At 38.8% G+C, this 23,181-nt stretch overlaps 1 protein-coding gene across 1 annotated transcript in view; it reads left to right on the forward strand.

Annotated features, from left to right (window-relative positions):
• Positions 1-22,032, forward strand: part of SLC39A8 (solute carrier family 39 member 8) — a 69,439-nt gene extending 47,407 nt beyond the window's left edge. Inside the window, exons 6-8 of the mRNA XM_034671457.1 lie at positions 17,598-17,805; positions 17,999-18,183; positions 20,252-22,032. Of these exons, the coding sequence (XP_034527348.1) occupies positions 17,598-17,805; positions 17,999-18,183; positions 20,252-20,401 (543 nt within the window). The 3' untranslated portion in view covers positions 20,402-22,032. The remainder of the gene's footprint in view (positions 1-17,597; positions 17,806-17,998; positions 18,184-20,251) is intronic.
• The last annotated feature ends 1,149 nt before the right edge of the window (positions 22,033-23,181 follow it).

Raw genomic sequence — 23,181 nt, forward strand, 5'->3', positions numbered from 1 at the left:
TTGACAAGCACCTAGCACGCACTTGGCACTCCCTAGAGGTACTTAGAGACGTGTGAGGAGAGTCGTAATACAGTGTGAGGAGTGCCGTAGTAGAGCTGCGCGCAAGGTGCCGAGAAAGGGGTGGCACAGGTTCGGGTGGGGACTGAGCCAGTGACATGGGCATGGATGCTTTCCTGAGAAGATGGTGCTTGTACCACGTTGAACGACAGGGGGGAGCTTACTAGGTAAATAAGATTTGATGAAATGGTAACCAGGCTGCAGAGGTTACTTCCGATTATTATTTTTAAATATTTGGCCATTTAAATTTTTGGAAAATGTAGGGAAGCGTGCCTATAGAACATTCTTAATCATTCTCCTTAGGAAGCCGTTTGATGAAGCGCATTAACTTTTGCAACAGAAGATTATACGTACTCGCCGATTATTACATACAATTTAAAGGGGTTCCTGAACCCATTGAAATGCTTCTGTAACCTCCCAGCTAATCCTCTGTAATGTAGAGAGATACTCAAAAAAAGAGAACAAATGCCTAGGGGTAAGAGTAGGTAGCACTGGACAGTAGGTGCTTTACAGCTATTATTATGTTCGATTCTTACAACAGCCCTGTAAAATAAGTATTAAGTTAATTATGCGTGAGTAACTTAAGACTCTTAAGTCACTCACTCAAGTTCAACCAGATAATAAATGGCAAAGCTATGATGAAATCCCCTCCTGGGGTCCTGAGTCCCAAGTCCATGTTCCTTTCACACACATGAGCCTAACTTCCTAATGAGAACATTGCTGTGATCAGTTCTGACTTCTAACAACTAATTAAGAGGTGAACATCTGGAATATAACTTTTAATGAGTTGAAGATTGCCTGCATAGTGAAATCTCCTTAATTCTGACTCTACTAATCTGCCATAGCTGATGAAGTATGATTTGTGACATTTTGTTTATATGCTGGACTGTATGCTGGGCTGTAGAGTATCTTGGCAGCATCTATAAAAATTGCTTTTGAACAATTTGTAGGCAAGACGCACCTAAGGTTTTTAAGTTATCTAAAGAAATAATAACCAAGTTGTTATTATGTAATTGATATGCTACGTCCGTCTTATCCATACAATGTGGCAAGTTTGCTTAAGGACCTCTACCCATGCCCCACCATGCTTGCTGTGGGAGCCATTTGTTGGTGTGAGTTCTAGAAAGCAATAATAGTGTATTTATCTAAACACGCTCTATACTAAATTGCTTTCACTAATCAAGCAGGACTTATCCCTGTTTAGAAGAATTAGTGAGGTTTTACTCAATTAGGCTTGATGTCAAGTTAATTTTCCCCCGTTAGTATAATGAAGAATTGCTCTGTTGCTCTGTCATGCATGCTGATTGATAAAAAAAAAAAAAATTGAGAATGAATGCCAACACATTTTTCTTTTGATAAATGAGGAAAAAGTTTAAGAGGTTCAAGTAAATTATTCTGGACATCAGAAAGTTGCTCAATTCTATTGTGTAGAAAGCCCAGTTGCAAACCAGGGTAAGCAATGGAAGAATTGAAATACATATTCTATTGCTGGTGTGGCTTTAACATCAGCTTTTTCAAAAATTTTTAAAGGTTGCATTATAAAGGATGTTCATGTCATAAATACTGGTCTTGCCAACATAGACCTCTGTCTTTTCTTTGACTTCTGCTATTTGCTCATTTGAAAATATTTATAAAGTACTATGTTCTTTGCATGCTACATCTTGCAGTTTGGGAATAATGGATCAAGATCTGGTAAGTCATTTTTACTTAACATGGATTGCATGATGGAAAATTTGCCAAAGCTTGAGTTGTTTTATTTTAATAAACAGAACTTATGTCCCAGGGAGAAGCACTTGGGGAGGTAGAATTTATTCTATATTCAGTTATTCCAGGTTATATTTATTCCATATATTTGAAAATAAATATCCTAAATTAGAAAGATTACAAAGCGAAAGCATCTTGCAAATGAAGTGTGGTCTTGCCCAAATGTGTTTTGAGTTTGACAGTACTAGGCTGCAGAGTGTTAGCACATTGTTAACACGCACACACGTGCTCGTCTGTAGATACTTGTCTGTCTGTCTCTCTGTTCACATCTGTGCAGTTCTATGTCTGAGGTGCATGTCCACATCAAAAATATCACTTTTATAACTATTAATACTTCACTGATAATCTTAGTGAATAAAAAAATAATTGGAGGCATTTGAAGACTGAATTAGGTGCTCACTTTAACAAATGTACCAAGTTAGAGTCAATTCATTGATTGGGCGGTGAAATTTGATTTTACTACATTCCTGCTTTTTAGATAGGGGATCTCAGTCTCTTTCTGAGGATCTCATTCCAATTAAATTAATTTATTTTTTTATTTAGTTTAGTTTAATTAGTTTATTTTAGTTAAGTGGTGACTTTCTCCTATCTTTAACTTTGCTCACCGTGTTAATCAGTGGACCGATTGATACAGATGTATTATAAGTTTTGAGTTTTTATCAGAAGGGAGACAACCCGATGTGTGAGCCCAATTATTTTTTAGAAAGTTTGGGAAATTACTGCTCTTTATTTCTGTTATCAGGTATCAGAGTATTACAAGTCAAAAAAGAACAGAATTTATTTTATTGAATCTTCTTTGTAGGACTATCAGATTGCTTAACGAAAATGACTTTATTTAACCTTTATAGCAACTTAGTGAAAGCACATTAAAGTCAAAAAAGTTCTATAGCTGAGAAAGCACCAATAAAGATTATCTTTGCAGGTTCGGTAAACCTTGCACGTTTCTGGTCTGATGCTTTCTAGTTCATCTGCTTTAATTACTAGGTTATAAAGTATGTATCAGAAAAACCGAAGTGAGGGATCATCATTAGTTTTCTAGGATTCAAAGCAAATACTTAAATCTAGAGATAGTTTTACTTTTAGGAAGTAGAATTGCAAAAATCCTTTACTGGGAAGAAACAGTCCCCATTTTCTCTGGATTCTTTATATTTTTTGTGAGTTTGACCAGAATTTCAGAGTCATGCAAATTATATATTAAAATAATAATGGCAATCTTTTTTTAAAAAAGGATTTATTTATTTATTTATTTACTTACTTACTTACTTATTTACTTACTTATTTACTTACTTACTTACTTACTTACTTACTTACTTACTTACTTGAGGGGAGTTGCAGAGGGAGAGATAATCTCAAGCAGACTCCATGCTCCAGCCTGCTGTGGTGCTCGAGCCCAGGACGCTGAGATCATGACCTGAGCTGAAATCAAGAGTCGGAAGCTTCACCAACTGAGCCACCCAGGTGCCCCAAGAATGACAATTTTAAATTGGGACTTTTGTGATAGCATTTCGTGTTCTGGATGACATTCTACTCTATAGGTCAAATCAGTGAAGCTATATTAAAGGGCAAGAGATGGTATTCATTTATTCATCCTGTCATTCACTCACTCGTCATGTGTCCTGTGACCAGCTGCCCAGTGCCAGGCTCTGCTCTATGCCCTGTTAACACTGTGGCAAGTTAGAAAATGTTCCTGCCTTCTGTCACTCTTTTTATTTCAGTGGGACTCACAGCTCAATATCCTAGGGTTACACATGATGTTCAGGAAATTAAAATGCGGTGGTGTGATGATGTCTGGGTGGCTACTTTAGTTTAGGTAGCCAGGGACACATTCAGTGAAAATTTGAACCATAAGAAGCAGCTATCCATGCAAAGATGAAGGAGAAAAAGGTCATGGCTGAGGGAACAGCCAGCACAGGTCTCTAGGGTGGGCAAGAATTTGGTGGGTTTTAGGAATAGAAAGAAGGTCAGAGTAGCTAGGGCGCAGTGGATGCTGGTAAAAAAGGACACTGGAGAAAATTCAAGATGTGATTCTTTCTTCCAAGTTTTACTGTATTCTAACATTTAAATGTATCATAACCTCAAGTAGTGCCTGGTTCTAAATCACATGTTAAATGTAACAAACCTCGGAAGGGACAGTGAAGAAAACATCTATATTTTTCCATCCATAATGTGGTCTGTAAAGAACAGATTGTGTATTTGAAAACCCAAGGGTGGTGTCTTTTTCCCCTCAATGATTGGAAGTATTTTCAGTGAGTATGAAGTATTAGCAAACCTCAGAACATCAGCGTAGTGAACTCGACTCAAATCCAGAGGTACTTGAATCACTGGTACCGTACAAGGTGGAGGCTGGTGACAGCAATAAAATAATCCATTATTGTCATAACAAACTACTGAACTCAGAAATTCTTATCTGAAAACTCAGTTCTTTTGAGCAGTCTGGCTTTTACTGCATGGGCTTAGGAGCCAAATCATGTGGGTTCAAGTCCATTGTTAGCTGTGTGGTTTTGGTCAAGTCTTTGCCTATAGGCTCCCCATTACTTCGTCTGTGATTAAGGTGTTAGAAGTACTCCTCTCCTGTCGTTCAGGAGAGTACCTTGCAAACAGTAAGCACTCCACAGTGTTTGTTGCGTTTGTTGCTACTACTCTTATTTTCATGCCCCCTTCTCCGACAATCCTCTGAGCAATGTGCCAGTCACGTAAAGTGAGATACAAGGTGGCTGCTGATAAAAATCTCCTGCCCTTTAACGGTCTCTGGGATGGAGGTGGGAGCACTCTTGAGATCTGTTGGTGAAAGTGTAATTTCCACATTCCACTTCTCCACTCGGTTTAGCAAAACAAGTCCCCACTCCCCATCATTTATTTAAAGAACACACTTACCGAACACCTACTAACATTAAACTCTGGGCTGAAATGAAAACAAATCCTTGTCCTCCAGGAGCTTCTGATCTGGCTCCACAACTTTTAGTCACAAAGAACTGGCAAGGAATCAAAAGACAACAGAAACACTTCTGCAGTTGCAGAATTTTTTAATGTAGATGAACCAATTTAGAATTGATGAGTGAACATTCTCCTGTGCACACCCTTCTCCAACATGGCGGGTAGTGTCCATGTGTTTGCTCTTTGGAGAGATTGGAATAGATGCTTCACACGACAGCGATTTGTGAGCCTGTCGTGAGAGAAAATGTACTTTTACTATTATTACACCCCTTCATTTCTTCAGACAACAGATATTCGGAATGCCTGCAGCCCTGCTAGATACTGGGTGAACAGGGGCCAACAAGAAAGAAAATAAAATTCCACATCTGCTAGACATCACAGCCGTGTTAGTTTGGCATAGGTGTTTAAATCCTGTCTCTGCTCCTTTCTAGAGGTAGGACTCTGGGCATGTTATTTAACCTCTTCATACTTCAGTTTTCTCGTCTGTAAAATGGGAATAATAACCACCCAGGGTTGTTGGGAAGAGTAAGGAACTTATACTACTAATGTTATTATTACTGTTCTGGGCCAGTGAGTATGTCCTGTATCTTCCATGCTCAGTTCTCCACTATAAAACTTCTTAAACGGGTGAGCAAATCCTTAGAGTGTCATAGTAACATCTTTAAGAGGGAACGAGGTCCTGCTACCCTTATCCCCTGTGCATTCCCAATTCTTACTTTCCAAATATGAAGTAGAGATAGTCTCTGTTTTTTTGAACTACCGAGATATAGATCGGGTTGCTGGCTGCCCCCTCACAGAGAACAGCTTTTGATTTCTAACTCTCTGGTGCCCATTTTCCTTTCTACCCCTGGCCGATTGCTTATTTCTTAACACCTCTTCTAGGGTCTAGTACCTGCTTGGTCACAGTGACCTCAGCTAGCCCTTGCTCGCGTCCCTCCTGTCATCTCTCCTTCCTTGTCTCTTTTCACTTTTCCCAAGCTTCTTGCCCTAAGGGGCTTGCATTTCTAGATCTTCTCTGCCCATCAGAGAGCACTCCTTCATCTTTTGAAGGCAGGTTAATCAATCATTTGTATTACATTGGGTGGGATCTTCTACTTTTTAATTCTTTTAGACATAACTCGTGTCAAATGGTAATTACACGACAGGGCAGCTCCCACATGGGGCTGGTTCCTCTACCACATCCCATCCTACCCCTCTTTCCTTGTCTGAACTATTCTGGAAGCTCTGATGCTGAGCAATGTAGATATTCCTGGATTTGGGGAACACTACTTTTCAAGAGCCTAGCAACATTCTCCAGCTTACATTAAAACTTAACCAGTTTTCTGGTGCCTCCTGATTCCCTTTAAGACTTCTCAGTAACAACGAGAGTTGTGTGGGCTGGGACGCACATTATAAAGGCTTTTTATAAGAAATGATATCCTGCTTCCCGAATGTATCAAGAGCATTAATGCTATCGCCATCTGTAGTAGTGGTAGGCAACCTTTTAGAGTGGTGTAAATGGCCCATTAGGATAACTGCAAATACTTAATTAGTGTATACTTTAAACTCCATTGGTGAAATAGTAGCATATTTCTTGAAAACCTGTCAGATTTCTCCTAAGTAATTTTTTTCGAGACAGTAAAATGATATGGTCCCAGACTGAAAATGAAAGGCAATAATTTCAACTCCTAAAGACCAAAACAACTTTACTCACATTCCACTGAAGGGATGGAGGGAAAGGAAACAATTTTCAAGGTTTCTGGAAATTGTTATTTTCCTGTTAATGGTTATTTTCATTAGCAAGGGGAGTTTTGGAAATAGTTATGAGCTATTCCTAAAACCAAATGACTAGAGACTAAGCACATTTGAATACTGTTTGGTTGCATACATTAAAGATAAAATTGATTTCTTCTTTCTTATATGAAGTTTCATTTCGGTTATAGTGATCTGAGACTGACTTTTCGGGGCCAGAGGAAGGACAAAGGAAACACCAGCTATAAAGAATATCAAGATTACTAGAAAATACACTCATAAAACAAAGCCCACTAAAATTTTATATTTGTTATTTTTTAAATTTATTTTTAGAGAGGGGGAGAGAGAGAGGGAGGCAAAGGGAAAGGGAGGCAGAGACGGAATCTTAAGCAGACTCCACCCCAGTATGGGGCTCATTCTAGCAACCCTGAGATCATGACCTGAGCTGAAATCAAGAGTCTGACACTTAACTGCCTGAGCTACCCATCACCCCTAAAATTTTACATTTGTATGGCACCTTTAACTCTTTATGATATCTTTATATCTATTTAATCCTTTTTGTAATTTTCCCCATTAAAATATTTTTGATGGTATATGTAGAGTCTGTGAGCATTTTGTGTGGAAACAGCATTAGACTTTAAATCAGTCATGTTCTTTCCAGAAAGAGTTGGCACATTCAAATAAGGATAAATAATAAATAGGAAAGGGACAATTTACAAAACTCTGAGCCAGGTGTAAGTGAACCACTAGGGAGAATGCTGTAAAACTGGGACTTGGAATAGTGGAGCTATGAGTAAACTTATCAAACTATGCATAATCGAAGGGAAAAGGGAAGGAAGAAGTTACTAGAACCTAGGAGGTAGTCTTGTATAGAAAAGCACTGTATGGGGAACAGTGATCTTTAATTATAGCCAGCTCAAGTTATCCCTCAAATAAGGAGCCCAGAGAATAAGTACCTTGGTCTCCCTCTCCTCTTTCCCTCCAATTTTATATTAGAGCTCTTTGTTTGGAACCAACTAGAAGCCAGGAGCATGGGAGCCCTTTGATGCAGTTGATAGTGGTCTCATAGAGCAGAGAACTGGAAAAAGAAGGGTGGAAAGTGGATCTGGAAGGGGAAATGAAAGATATCTGGTATACTCCAGCCCTTTTTTTCTGTCAGCCTCCACTCTTGCCCTTCACCTGGGTGAAAGATGCATGTCCTCAGCACAGAGACTGCATAAATCCCCATCAACTACTGTGTGGTGTGTCATCTCCGTGTGATAGTAGTTCAGTAATATGCAATCTAGAACTAAAACATTGGCTGCCACCAGTATTCTTCATATAAAATACCAGGGGATGGAGATAGGGAGAAGAGATGCAATAAAGAATATAAATTTAAATTATAGCTGATCCTAGCTTCCGTAGATGGTTATAAGGCCTAAGCCAGTAATTATAGCTGCCTCCTTGCACTAAACCGTCTGTACTTACCTTACTGTCTGATATCACCTTGACTGGTAAGGTCGTTTTCCAATTGTGGTGACCCAGACCTTCCTTCCTGCCAGATCTGAGTCCTTGGTGGTCTGGTCTTCACTGGCTTGTTGCTCTTCTTCCTTGACAAAGATCATTGGAAGGGGAGTATTAAGAAGTGCCCCACTAAATTTCCTGAGTTCCAGACATTTTTCTTATCTTTATTTTGTAGCAGCAACTCAGGTTTTCCTGATCATTGGGTGCCATTATCCTAGGCGATATAGTGACTTCCTCATTTACCTGTGGTTTATGGATATAAAGAACCTTAAATTTCCTGGGGTTAATCTCCACTTCGAATGAATCAGAAAATGACCATGTTTTGTGGTGGACGAGTTATTCCCTTGGACATTAGGACCTTCAAACTCACCAAGTCTAAGGTATTGGGGACAGAAAGCAAGAATGCTTCAGGTGAGTTGTGCTGGTGTAAGGCACATACCTACATCCTATGGGCAGAGCTCCAATCTTTCAGGGTTTTATCTCTTGGCTTACACCTTAGCCGAGCCTTCACTAGGGCATTCCATAATTCTATCAGGCTAGTTTCTTCTATGAAGGGGAAAGTGATATGACATGTGGATTCTAAGGATTGAGCTGATTGTCTCACTTGCTTTGCTGCAAAATGGTTTGGAGATAATTTATATAGGTTATCTTGGCTATATATCAGGCACACTATAAATCCATGCATGATGATGCTAGCAGAAACACTGAAAACAGGGAAGGCATATAACATATTTCTGTCTTTGTGAGTCCAAGGAGTACCCCCTTATGATGGGCGGGATCATCAATGTAATCATCCTGCCTCTGAGCATAGCCAGCTGGGCCTTCCCATCCCACTGGGTGATGATGCCTTTTTGGGGGCTCAGCATCAATCCTGGTTTTTAACAGGTTGGACCTTCTTCGATGCAAGCCAGATCAACCCTGGCTAGAAGGAGATAATGCTGAGCTGTGACTAGTCACTATCCCCACTATTCTGACCCCCTTGTTTATGGGTCCATTAAACTGACCTTGCGATCGCTGATGAAAGGTACCAACTAAAGTTTACAATTAGATCTTCTTGTTCACTTTATTATTGAGACCACCCTCTGTGATAGTCTCTTATGAGATTTAACAGGACAGAAGTATCTTCACACTCTATGCCTTTTATAAGAGGTCCATCTGTATATTTCTGTCCAGATCTCCTTGCCACCAATATCCAATTTTGGCTTTTGGAAGATTCTGACCATCTAGCCAACCTTCTAGCCCCCACCCACCAGTTAGTGCAGATCTATATCTCAGTCATTTCTTTTACATGAAGTTTAACACTATACCTTAAAGTTCTGCCGATGTGGAGAATTTTCCTTTATCACTGTATTTTAAGGTCATTGTGAGTAAAATCATATAGCTGTCTGGTGCTGGCACACCTATAGATGTCTCCACAGTTAGCTGGCTTTAGGGAACTGACCATGAAGCCTTACTGTTGTTGAGGGAAAAGAAATGAAGCATTAGGCTCAGATGCTGTGGAGGTCTGAATCACCTGCCATTGCAGTTCGTTGTCTCTTCTAAGGCTGGTGTGGGCCTGTTCTTACATACACAGTTTAATAATGGAATGCTTGTGCGAACAGCTGATTTTATGACTTGATGGCCCAGGTAACATCCAGTTCATGTTGCAGATGATCTCACAGCCACTTGCTGTCCCGTGGACACGAGATAAGTCTCTATAAGGATCCAGGAACAAGCAAGGGATGCCTTGAAAAAGGGAATAGTTAGTGGCAAAAGAGGACATGGCTTTACTCTAACATCTCAGGGGTTTGCACTGTGATTCTCTGGTCAGGGCTTGCCAAGGCTCCTTTCAGCATCTCTGTCTGCCATAGACTCCTAATTTTATTGGGTCTGCTGGGTCATAAGAACCAAATGACAGGAAGGCTTGCAATATAGCCCAGACCTTGCAGAGCCCTTTTCTGTTCTAGGCATCACTGAAAAATGCAGCCCACTTACAATGTGCTATGTCCCCATACTTTATATATATGAAAAACCCAATTAAAACCCATTTGGGGGGCCTGTTTGTTATGGCCACTTCCAACACTAATGATTGTATCATTTAGGATTCCAATAGGAAACAGATGGAATGCTCAAATTAGAATAACATCAGGAAGATATATGTATAAGGTGTGAGTGGGGTGTAGGAGGACCACAGGGACTGGTAATTGCAAAATTTTTATCATCCCTAGACCTAACAGCGTGGAGGGGAGAGAGCAGTTACTAGAATCTGCAAAGAGTTGTCTTGAGAAGAGCTGTGGCCTTCATCTGAGGGTCATGGACAGCCTTAGATGACCACACTCAAATGGGTATCAGAGGAATCAATATCCTGACTTCTCCCTCCTTTCTGTCCTGAACTCTCTCTAGAGCTCCCCAGTGGTTAATCTCAAATGAGAGTATAGGACAAAAAGCCTGTTGAGGTGGCTCATTCAGGACAGAGCAGGGTGGGGGGTAGATGGTTATTCTGGAAGGTCAGATAAGAACTATTTATCACAGGCCTGGAGTTTGAATCGTGGCTGCTCCTTTCTGGATTATGAATTCCAGCCCAATGGAGATCCTCTGATTTATGTGTCTGTTCTCAGTTCTTAGCACAGCTCCTGCCTGCTGTGAAATAGGTGCTTAGTAAATAATTGAACAGCCTAATCCCAACAGCTCCTATATGACTTTGAGCGAGTCATTTGTAGTCCTGGATTGTCATTTCCATCATCTTTAAAGTCAAGATGCCAGCATCTCTTCTGTTGCACTCATGAGGATGTTGTGAAGGTCAAAAGAAAATGAAGACACTAACGTACGGAAGCACCTTGTAAGCTGTGAAGTGCTGAGTGTGCAAGGTATTACTTTGCATCTTTGACATTCCTTTTCTCCTGCACCCAGTCAACTATCTGACTCATGTAAACTTACCAAGTCAGATTTCATACTTTTCACGGTGGGTTCTACTAATTAACCTCCTGGCCCCTTCCTACACCTTGGACTGTAGTAGTTGAAAGTTCATAGTTGTCTTCAAGACTATACTTATGCTCAAGCTCGAGCATCTTTGGTAAAAGTTTTCCTTTTTCTTGGTTAGCAAGTCTCTGAACCCCCTCCCTTTTCTAAAGCTCTTTTTTTTTTGGTAGATTTAATTTTTCTCCCTTTTTTCTTCAATAATCTTGATCAGTGTATTCCTAAATATATTAAAGGATCATATGTGAGAAATCTCTTCTCTTGCACACTTGTAGGCAGTTCTTGTTTTCCTTGTAATAATTCTGTGTCCATCTGTGCTGTGTTAGGGAACGTGATCTATGGGAAATGATCGTAAGCATTCAAGGAGTACTTTGCGGCTTTTAAACATCTCATTTCACCATCACAACAATCCTGTGAAATCAGTAATATTATTTTTTCCATTCTACAGATAAGGAATTTGAAGGCAGATTCAAAGTGATTTTTTTAAAGGACTTTATTATATTTTTTTTAAGAGCAGTTTTAGGTTCACAGCAAATTGAGAAGAAAGTTTAGAGATTTTCCATAGAGCGTCTGCCCCCACACACGCATAGCCTCCCCTGTTATCAGCATCCCCCACCAAGTCAGGATGTTTGTTACAGCTGATGAACCCACACGGACACATCGTAATCACCCACAGTCCATAGTTGGTAGTTGACTCATTCCATGGGTTTGGACAGATGTGTGATGACATGTATGCATCAGTGTAGTAGCGTATAGAGTATTCTCACTGCCCTAAAAATTATGTGCTCTGCCTATCCATCCCTCTTCCCCCAATCCCTGGCAACCATTGATACTTTACCTGTCTCCATAGTTTTGCCTTTTCCACACTGTCATAGAGTTGAAATCGTACAGCCTTTTCAGGTTTTCTTCTTTCACTGAGTAATATGCATTTCAGAGTCCTCATATCTTTTCACAACTTAATGCTTTAGTTTTGGGGGGGGTGTTAATATAACATGTCCTACAGTTATTTATTCATTCACATACTGAAGGACATTTTAGTTGCTTCCAAATTTTGGCAATTAGGGATAATGCTGCTGTAAGTGTCTGCAAGATTTTTTTGTAGACATAAGTTTTCAACTTCTTTGAGAAATACCAAGGAACATGATTGTTGGATCATACGGCAAGAGTGTTTTCAGTTTTATAAGAAACTGCCAAACTGTCTTCCAAAGTGGCTGTACCATTCTGCATTCTCATCGGTAATGAATGATAGTTCCTGTTGCTCCACGTCCTTGCTAGTATGTGGTGTTGTCAGTGTTCCTAATTTTTGTGATCTTATTAGGTGTATAGTGGTATCTCATTTGTGTTTTAATTTTCATTTCCCTCTGATGTATGCTATGGGGCATCTTTTCATATGCTTATTTGCTATCTGTAGTTCCTTTGGTAAGGTGTCTGTTAAGGTCTTTGGCCCATTTTTAAATCAGGTTGTTTTCTAATTGTTTTAAGAGTTCTTTGTATATTTTAATAGTTCTCTATCAGATGTATCTTTTGCAAGTATTTTCTCTCAGTCTGTGGCTTGTCTTTCCATTCTGTTGACATTGTCTTTGGCAGACAGAAGTTTTTAATTTTAATGAACGGTTGTCAATTATTTCCTTCATGTGTTGTGCTTTTGGTGTATCTAAAAATTCATTGCCCTAATCAAGGTTATCTAGGTCTTCTCCTATGCTATTTTCAAGTTTTTTAGTTTTGCATTTGCATTTAGGTATGTCATTTGCCAACAGAGACAGTTTTATTTCTTTCTTCCCAAAATTTTTTGCCTTTTATTTCCTTTTCCTGTCTTATTGGATTAGCTAGGACCCAAGTAACTTTCTACAGCACAAAAAGCAATTAAGGAGCCATTACTCAAACTCACACCTATTTGATGCCAAGGCATATATCCTTTAATCATTATGTTAACTTGCACTGAGTGCTCCTCTCCTTAAATCTCACCCTCCCTTATGTGCTGCCTCTTAAAATATCATTTTATTATTTTTATTTATATTACATTAATTTCTCTTTCATGGGCATTGAATTTATATATTTCTTTGCATATAATGTTTCATCTTTTGTTGTCATTTATACTTCCTTTTACCATCTTCTCTATGGTTTTTGGTGGGTTGCTCCTTTCCTTTTTGGTTCGGTTTTATTTTTATCAGAGCTCTTCCTCTGCAAAATTCTTTTAGCATGGGATTTAGAATTGGGAATTTAACTTTTACCTGCAATGGCTGTTCACTTTTACCTTCTTATCAATATAGGCAAATAGACAATAAGCCATAAGAACAGTTTCATTAATCATGGTTCATTTTGCCTTCTTAAATGTACAATGAGATCTGGGTGTGCTCACGCTGGTCTTTGCAACCATTAACCCAACAAACAAAGTTTCATTTTAGTAGGGCAATACATGCTGTTTTCAATGCAGACAAAGTCTGGCAGGCAGCCTGATTCTCCAGCTTTACCTTGTTTGCTGGTGATAACTCCTGAATCATGACAAGTTCACTTTTCCCTCTTGCTATTTCTCATACCATGTCTTGAATGTTTTGTTTTCTTGAGTATTAAAATGATATATAATAAGTGCAAAAAAAAAATCCAGAACACCCATAAGAGAGAAAAAGAAAAAAAAGCCCTCAGGGATTATGCACAATACTGTCTCCCAAGGAGAACTGTGATTACCAGTTTTGTAAATATCATTCCAAATATATCTGCACTTAGACCATCATGGAATTATAATAATATTTATTTTAACAAAAGATTGTCCATGCTGATACACACACACACACACACACACATTTTATCTCAACACTATGTTTTGGACATCTTTATATGTGGTAATATATAGACATTCATGGTCTCTCTGACTCTGTATAAAATTTCACTGCACAGGTAAGACATATCTATATGATTTATATCCTACTAAAGGGTAGCTAAGTCCTTTTTTTCTTTCCTCACCTTCTTCCTCCTCCTCCTTGTTCTCCTCCACTTCCTCCCTTTTACTCTTTTTCTCCACCCTGCATATCTTCCTCTTCCTTCTATGTCTCTTCCTTCTCTTCCCCACCTCATGCCACATGTCCTTCTCCTCATGTTCTTCCCTTTCTGCCCCTTATGCCTCCTCCTCTTTTTGATCTTCCTCCTCTTTGCTTAAACATAACGATTCTGCAAGAAGTCTACTTGATTTCTTTGTTTTGATTTCTTATTATTTTGTTTTCCTTTTCCTTTTTGCTTCTTCCCTTCTACTCTTATAACTTTGGTTCATGAAATTCTTTCCCCTCCCCCATTCTCAGTAGTCTGCCCTTTGCTTTGACTTTTATTTCCATTAATAACTAGGATGAGAGATGTTAAGAGCCTTGCTGATGATTACACAGAAATTCCTGTCAGAGCCAAGGTAGAATTCGGTTCTCCTGGGGTTCAGACCTAAGGTTTTTTCACTAGATTGAATTGCCTCATCACGGCTGAGGTTAGAAATAGCCTAAAGAAAAAAAAATAGCCTAAAAAAAAAAACCCCTCAAATATACTATATAAGTCACAGAAGCAAGCAAGCAAACAAACAATGACAATAACAGCAAACAAAAATAAAGAAAAGGAGAGACAAGAATCCTCACTAACTTAACTGGAGGGACTTAAATTTAGTATTTTCTTTGCTCAGTGGCTTAGCGTCAGGTGAATTAAAAGCAAGCTCTTTGCGAATGTTTGCCTACTTATGTTTCTTCCAAAAGTATTAAAAATGTATGGCTGTTAACCTACCCAACAGTGTCATTTGACACAAAAGCTTATAGAGCATAAGAAATAGTCAATAATATCTGTACTTAGACGTAAGAGAATCATGCCTAATATATTAATTTAATTTCTTTTTCAGAATTAAAGTAGTTTGTATACAGACTCTGTATGTAATATCAGGTAGTCAAGATTTGGTCTTTTAATCTTTTCCCTAAATCCTCAAAAGTAAATAAAGACATTATAAATATTTGATTAGGTAAACCAAGTTGGAAGATGAAAACAACTGGTCTTATTAAGTGTCTGTTGGCAGTAAGTTTTTGCAAAACCAAGATCTCTTCCTCTATGGCTTTTCTCATGACCACTTTTGTTTCTTCTTTGGCAGTTATTGCTTCCTGCTCTGGGGCATTCCTTACCCATATCACCCAGATGACCTGTACTAAATCATGATTGTTTATTATGTTGTCTGTTTACGATGTATCAATTGTTAAATTAATTAAATAAGTAGGCCACTAAACTGGGGTGGCTCTAATGCCTTGGCAGCCTATGTAAACAAACCAAAATCTAAGCCTATAAATATCTCAAGGTTATGAAATCAAAACCTAAAGACAATTGGTCACAAAAAACCAACTGTGCTTTAAGTTATAGTCAATCAATAATTTTCTTGCTTTGCTTCTGCCTGTTCTTTGTAAAAGTCTCTCCCTGAGCTTCTGTCAAAGGAATGCTTCTAACCAGATCCAGTTTGACACTGCCTAATTTGAATCAGTTTTTTTCAAATGAACTCTTAAAGTTTTAAATTTACCTCAGTTTATCTTTTTACCTCAGTTTACCTTTTAACACTGTAAAGAAAAAGACCACATTTGATGACCAGATGGACTTCTTTTTGTGCTGCTGAGATTTAACTTTAAAATGAAAGAAGATTGAACACTTCTTCCAACATGGCTTCAACTGTTTAGAAGAGTTTTTTTTAAGAGAAGTGGGTATTCTTGTGAATTGCCTTCAGAGCCTATTTCAAACAAGAAGTGTCCTCCCATCCCCATAAATTTGGAGTAGTAAAACAGATACTTTTAGTAACTTTTAGTTACTAAACTTTTAGTTACTAAACTTTTAGTCCACTTTTTTCTTTTGCGTCCTTCGATAAGTTCACGAACATTTCTGTGTTTTAGTTTCTTCAACTCTAAAATGATGATATCGCAGACCTTAATCCCCAGAATTGTTCTAAAGGAAGTAATATCGCAAGTACTTGGAGCAGTGCCTGGCACATGACAAATACTCTGTGACTTTGCGGTGTCTCTTCCCATTACTATTTACGGTTCCTGCTACTACTACAACCACTGCTATGACAAGTAACAGTCCCCCCCTTCCATGATAATTTAAGAATTTAATGACTCCAAAGGACTTTTGGCTATGTCTCCACCGAAGAACTTCCCCAAAGATGAAGATTTGCCACTAATTTGCCACTAGTGGCAAATTTCAGAATTGCTCAGTCAATTCTGAAAGAGCAGTCCCCAAAGTGTTTTGAGCAACGAAACAACATTGGAATAAATCTACAACCACTCAGATGATGGCTTGGAAGGCAGCCCTTCTCAGCCGGATGTCTACTGAACATTTTTTAAAGAGTCAGTCATATTCTTTACATCTTGTTTCTCCAATATAAATACACTTCTTGAAGACAGAAGTTATATTTTCCACTTCTCTGCACTCCCCATAGCATACAGCACACTGTTTTACAAATTGCAGATGCTCAATAAATATGTTGATTAACTGTTGAGGTAAAGTTGAGGGGAGGAGAATTAGGAATAAAATGTTCTTCAGTTAATTGCAAATTGCTTCTCTACTTAAAAATAAATTTGCATTTTATTATCTTTTTTTACAGTTTCTGAAAAATGCTTTAGTTGACGTTTGGTATTTGATTTTATACAATTTTGTAAATTTTATGGAAATCTAAATTCTTACAAAGGGTTTGTGGTAGGAGTTTCTGTTTTTATTATTGTTCCAAAATGGAAAGAGGTGTTAGTGCAAAGGCCAGCCTGTTCCAATCACATTTCATGAAATGTGTTAAGAGAATCATTGAAATTTAGAGCTGATAGGGAACACATTGTGACAGCTTAATCACCCACTACTTTGGAACACAATGGAAACTTAGTAAGTCATTGAAAAATAAAAGAATCATTTAGTACATTATCTTCATTTAGTACGTTATCTTCATTTCACAATGGAAGAAACTGAGGCTCAGATAAGCTGTTCAGATAACACAGGAGGGATTAAAATAAATGTTCTTTGATGTCATTTTGCTTTAAATGTGGATTTCACATGTACATTGTAACATGGAAAAAGACTTGAAATTTAGCCTTTGGAAAACTTCCTTTATTTTAAAGTATGCACATGAATCAGATTCTTAGGTTAGTATCTGTGTTACGTGTTAGGAAGGCAATAAGCAATAGTAGGAACTGTTCATACAAATCAAAAGGATTTTTTTAAGGGGAAACCAGAGTATGATGTCTTTTAAGTGGCTTGTCAAGGCCTGCCAACCTATTCATTTCCTTTTTCCCTACCATAATTTTTTGCTGTTGTTTTCTTGTTGTTATAAATGATTAGGAGTTCTTGAAAGACTCTCTGTTGGAACCATTTGTCTTTCTCAATACATAACACAGCTCCTACTTCTGTGTATCTCTTCGACTTTCAAGAAATGTTGGTTATTGGGGCGCCTGGGTGGCTCAGTGGGTTGGGCATGGGACTCCTGATTTCTGCTCAGGTAGTGATTTCCTGGTAGTGAGATTGAGCTCCCACGCCACTCTGGGGCCTGGAGCCTGCTTGGGATTCTCTCTCTGCCCCTTCCCCCAGCTTCTGCGAACACACTCTTTGTCAGTTTCTCTCTAAGAAAAAAACATGTTGGTTATTTTGTTGGTTGATTTTCTGTTATTTTACAGGATGGCAAAACAGAGTCAAGTTCGTGTACCTGTTTGAAGGGACCCAAACTGTCAAAAATAGGGACAATTGCCTGGATGATAACGCTCAGTGATGCCCTCCACAATTTCATTGATGGCCTGGCGATTGGGGCTTCCTGCACCTTGTCTCTTCTTCAGGGACTCAGTACTTCTATAGCAATTCTGTGTGAAGAGTTTCCTCATGAGTTAGGTAAGAGGCTCTGTTCATACTGTGAATGTCGTTCACTTCCTGGTTTTGGTGGCGTGAGACATTTTAGGCGACACACTCTTAAACATCCCACTGGTGCATCAAAATGAAGGAGCCCTGGTTGGACGTTGTTGCTTATCTTTTCTCATCCAAAAATAGCCCAAACTATTCACTTGATATTTTCTTCTTTTTCTAGGGGACTTTGTGATCCTACTCAGTGCAGGAATGAGCACTCGGCAAGCCCTGTTATTCAATTTCCTTTCGGCGTGTTCCTGCTATGTTGGGCTAGCTTTTGGCATTTTGGTGGGCAACAATTTTGCTCCAAATATTATATTTGCCCTTGCTGGAGGCATGTTCCTCTATATCTCTCTGGCAGATATGGTAAGAAATTTTAAAATTTTAATTTGGAATTAAACATCTGGGTTATGAGTGACTAGGATAACCTTCCGCTTTCCACAGTGTGGAAATTCTGTTGTAATTTAAAAACATTCCTGGTTCAACAGATAACTCTTCTTGTATTAGTAGTAATTTGAAAGTGATTCTCCCTGATCTTTTGATCTATGATCTTATTGGTAGAAAAAGAAATGATTTACTTCTGCTGAAGTAGAGATATTTTCCCAAGTTTTTTGCCTTGTGGGAGGTAAACCTTGTACTCTATTATAGTCTGTCCCCACGGGACCTCTCCCCCCTCTTTTGTGAGGATGTCACATTTGGAAGGGTATAACTTGTTAGAGTAAATAGCATTTTGTTATTTCAAAGTTCTATACAGTGGGAGCCTTTTGGGTTGAACTAAAGCTGGTAAACTGAAATTGGACAACATTGACTTGGGTCAGTACATATTTGTATCTGTTTATGTCTGTGCTGTGTCCACGTCTTTATTTATGTATGTGTATGTGTGTGTGTGTTTAAGAGAGAGAATATCAATGGTCCTGTGCATTTTCAAATGAATCATAGACAGCTTTCTAGAAAATGAAAATGTGCTCCATATATGCAAATCAAGGAACATTTCCTTTGCATTTGGAACTAAATATGCATTGCATACATAATTTAATAAGTTAGCTTCCTTCATCTGCATTCTTAGCTCCAAATGGTAACTGTCTAGCTCTGTTCCTTGCTCTTTGCAGGCTCTTATCAGAGCAAGCATTTCATCTCTTGGAACTGTCACTGCATTTGTATTTTTCTTCACAGAATTAATGTCTCATACTGTATCTATGCTAGGGCATCACTTCTTTCTCTGTTAATGAAACAGAATGTATTAGAATTGTTCAGTTTAAGGAAATAATACTAACAAATGATGCCGTATGTTCTTATAGCAGTTTTGCTTTTTTCAGAATAGTTTCACAACTTTCACTCACTTTATCCTGGTAACAACTTTCTTAAATCAGGCACATGGACTGATTGGATTCTGGAGACCTCTTGGATGCTTTGGTACAATGTGCCATTGTATATATAGCAAATGATTTTGGAATATGATTTAAAAAGCTAGCACATACAGATATTATGGAGCCTTTTCAGTGGAGTTTATTTGCTGAGTGAGGGTAGATTTTAAGTACAGAATTTGGAGTTTTAATTGCTTTCACCGTAATGAGATTGCTATAGCCTTCAATCCTAGAACAGCACATGATTTATTTAAAAACCTTATGATTTTGTGAGGGGTAGAGCAAGCAGAAGGAAACAAATTGAAGAGAACAGGAATTAATAGTGATTTCTAAAAATTGACTTAATCAGCTACTATTGCTTGCTATTTCTGTGCCTGGCCTGGAATTTGTAAAGCACTGGGGACCCTGGAGTGAGCAGAGAGGCACAGTCCCAGAATCTGTGGGGCATTCGGTCTTTAAAGAGAGGAAACCGGAAATTCAATGAACAAAATCACACACTGTGACTAAATAATTACGAGTAAGAAACATCTGTGAGCTAAGAGGAAAAGCAATATATGTGGTGAGAGATGATGTTAGGGGAATCTAATGTAAGGTAGGAGGGGCTAAGGGAAGACTTGCTAGAAAGCATGATTTAAGCTGAAACCTTAAGGGTGTAGCTTATTGAAAAATTGGAAGGGGAAGAGTTCAGATAGCAGTTTGGGTGGGTGTGAAGATTTTGATAGGGGAGAGAGAGTAGATGCATTTGAAGTCTTTCAGGATGGAGCATAGAGAGTAAGGGGGAGAGGCACACACACAGACAAAGAAAGAGACAGGAGCCATAAAATGAGGTAAATCCCATCCCACTGATTCCCTCATTTGGGAAACACTATTTCCATGCTTTTATTCCTGTTGGTGTTTGATAGGGCTACATATCCCTTTTATGCTATCTATACTACAGCATTTAAACATCCGAATTAAATCCTAACCCCTGCACCCACAGAAATCTCTAGGTGGCTGTTCTACGTTTCACCATCAGATGGCAACAGTTATCTAACAATGCCTCTCTCTCTCTCTCTCTCTCTCTCTCTCAGTTTCCGGAGATGAACGATATGCTGAGAGAAAAGATAACTGGAAGAAAAACGGATTTTACTTATTTCATGATTCAGAATGCTGGGATGTTAACTGGATTCACAGCCATTCTGCTCATTACTTTGTATGCAGGAGAGATCGAGTTGGAGTAACGGGAAATGAAAGATGATGTTGTTAATGAAGGCATTTAATAAATAAAAACATCTCCAAAGGGATTTTTAAGCTGATCCTATTTAGTTAAAAGATAATTTTGTTTTCAACTGTAGGTCAAGAGAACTGATTATTGGTTTCAGATCTGTTAAATAGGCCATCACTTGTTGTGAAAAATGCTTCAAAGGGTTTTCAGTTCCCATCCAAAAAGGCTGGTATAGGAGATTTTTGGTCAATACCCACTTCTTCCTGTTTCATGCATTCTACAATCATTTAGACACCCAGGCCCAGAGGAAAATACAAACTAGGTTGTATAAGCCTCTAAGCTGTATAAGCTCCGTGGCAGGCTCAAAAGCTCAGGCGGTTTCAGAGGGGTTTTCTTTCAGGTAATTTGTTCCAGTGCTTTCATGAGCAAGTACATTCAAATGTGGAAGAGGATCGACATGTATACAACTCAGATAGAGATGATTCCGAGGCCTTAATGAGCCCAGGAAGGAAAGATTGCTCACAGCTTCTCTTCTGTTTTATGTACCAGTCAGGGACTTGTGGGATTGTTTTAAAGACCATCCTAAAAAAATGTGAATTATGAAACCGGTGAAGTTTTGTTAGCCCTACTAAGTTCAGACTTCATCTCACTCCTTATCTCTGAGTGAAAGCCCTGCCAGGTCCCACACAAACCCAGAATTGCTTTTTTAATGACTTGGGCTGTAATCGCACCACAGTCCACAGCAGAAAGTGTGAGGCTGTGGCCACTCGGCTTCAGGATCCCATGTGTTTGCATTGTGAAGGGAAAGACTATGCTGGTGTAGGGAAAGAAATTGAATGTAATTTTAAGCAATTTACTTTTTAAAATAAACACAATTATTTAGCAGAGGGTATTTTAAATAAATGCAAAATAACAGATGGATTGCTGCATGTCCAGGACAGGTTAACTAGAAAACATGTTCCTTATGGGTGATTGAGGGAGATCAGAAAAGACTTCTTCTGTGTTCAGTCTGCATTTTTTCTATATGGCATACCTCGAAGAAACTTCCACATACCGTGGTTATTCTTGTACCTCTTTTAGGTGTTCGGGCCTGTCTGCCCCTTAGCAGCTATAGAAAGCTGGCGTGCAATTGAGCATCCTGACCCCAGTTCACACCCTTACGTCACTCTAGGAGAGATGACTGACGGGAGGAAAATGATGGGCAAAAGCCAACAGTGATCTCAGGAATCACATTTTCCCACAGACCACACAGCAATACTGCAGATTAGATCAACATTTAACATGTCTGCTAATGTAGATTTCCCTTTATGACCGACAATTTAAAAAATTCTTGTTTGACCAAATAGTAAACACCTTTGAAGCCATGCATTGTGTCCTTTGTTATTCATTTTAATATGTCTCCTTTTGAGTGACTTCCATGTACCTGGCATTATGGGGAGAGAGATAAATAGGAAATTGGTGATGCGTTTATTGCAAAGATATGCAGCAAATAAATACTGTAAAGATTAATCAGTAACATAGAATCTATTTTTATCATTTTATCTGTTTACATTTAGTTTTAAGAAATAATCTTTACCTTTTTAAAATACAGATTGTATGTCTGGGTTAAGAAGCTATTTACAACATGATATTAAAACAAGGTAGCTGAACGAACTCTCGTTTGGTGTAGATCATTGTGGGGGGGGCTATCCGGATGCTTTCAATGACTCTCTCCGCCTGTACATCTTTTGGTCGTTTTCCTCAGTGATGAGAACAGAGGCAACAGGGCACGGAGGCCCAAAAAACAAAAAGAACATTGCTACTTATTGGAGTTTATGGTTGCAGGCAGAAGGTAGGATATGGAAAGCCATGATTGCACTTAAATTACCCTAGATCATAATTCAAAAAATCAGTTAGCAAATCTTATACTAAGACACTCATTATACCAGTTGAATATTCTATAATTTGCAAACTTTAAAGATGCGACTATGACACACCAAAAGTGATTTCAACACATTGTATTTGGGGTTGTGTGCTTTTATTTTTGCATTACTGAACCTTTAAAAATGCCTACTTCTAGCTGGCAGTGTTTTGAGCACTGAGTCAGACCCTGGCTTTGTCTGTCGGGCTACCACAGACAGGGGGCTTTATAAACAACAGAAACTGATTTCTCACAGTTCTGGAGGCTGGAGGTCCAAGATCAAAGCACCGGCAGATCTGTATCTGGTTCACAGATAACCCTTTCCTGCTGGTTGTCAAGTATTGGAAGAATAAGAGAGCTCTCTGGAGCCTCTCTTAAGAGCACTAATCCTATTCATGCGGGCTCCACCCTAAGGACTTAAGCACGTCGCAGACAATATCATCATCACTGGGGGTTAGGATTTCAACATATAAATATTTGGGGACATAGTTGACCCCTGTTACCATGCTGACGTGGAGAAACAACGCATCCAAAGAACCTGACACTCACAGCATGTTACACTCGTGCTCTCAGGTCTGCACATGAGGGTCGGCTGATCCAGCCAGGGCTCTGCTGAGCGTCTTCACTTCCGGCTGGGGGGCATGGGGGGGGCCACTGTGGTAGAAGTGCCAGTCACGTGGCCAAGGGACAGGCATGCAGTCCTAGTACTGGAGAAGAGTGAAGAAGTATAAATGGTTTTAATTTACCTTAAGTAGCCTCCAGAGACTATTTAACCTAGTATAAAAATAGCTCATCTCACTAACTCACCCACAGTTTCCAGAATTAACTTCTTTGTTTCAACTCTAACATTTATCCTTATTCCTTTTATAAGAATATTATTTTCTTTCCTTTACCTG

Source organism: Ailuropoda melanoleuca, chromosome 11 (assembly GCF_002007445.2).
Source record: "Ailuropoda melanoleuca isolate Jingjing chromosome 11, ASM200744v2, whole genome shotgun sequence".
Classification (NCBI taxonomy): Eukaryota; Metazoa; Chordata; class Mammalia; order Carnivora; family Ursidae; genus Ailuropoda; species Ailuropoda melanoleuca.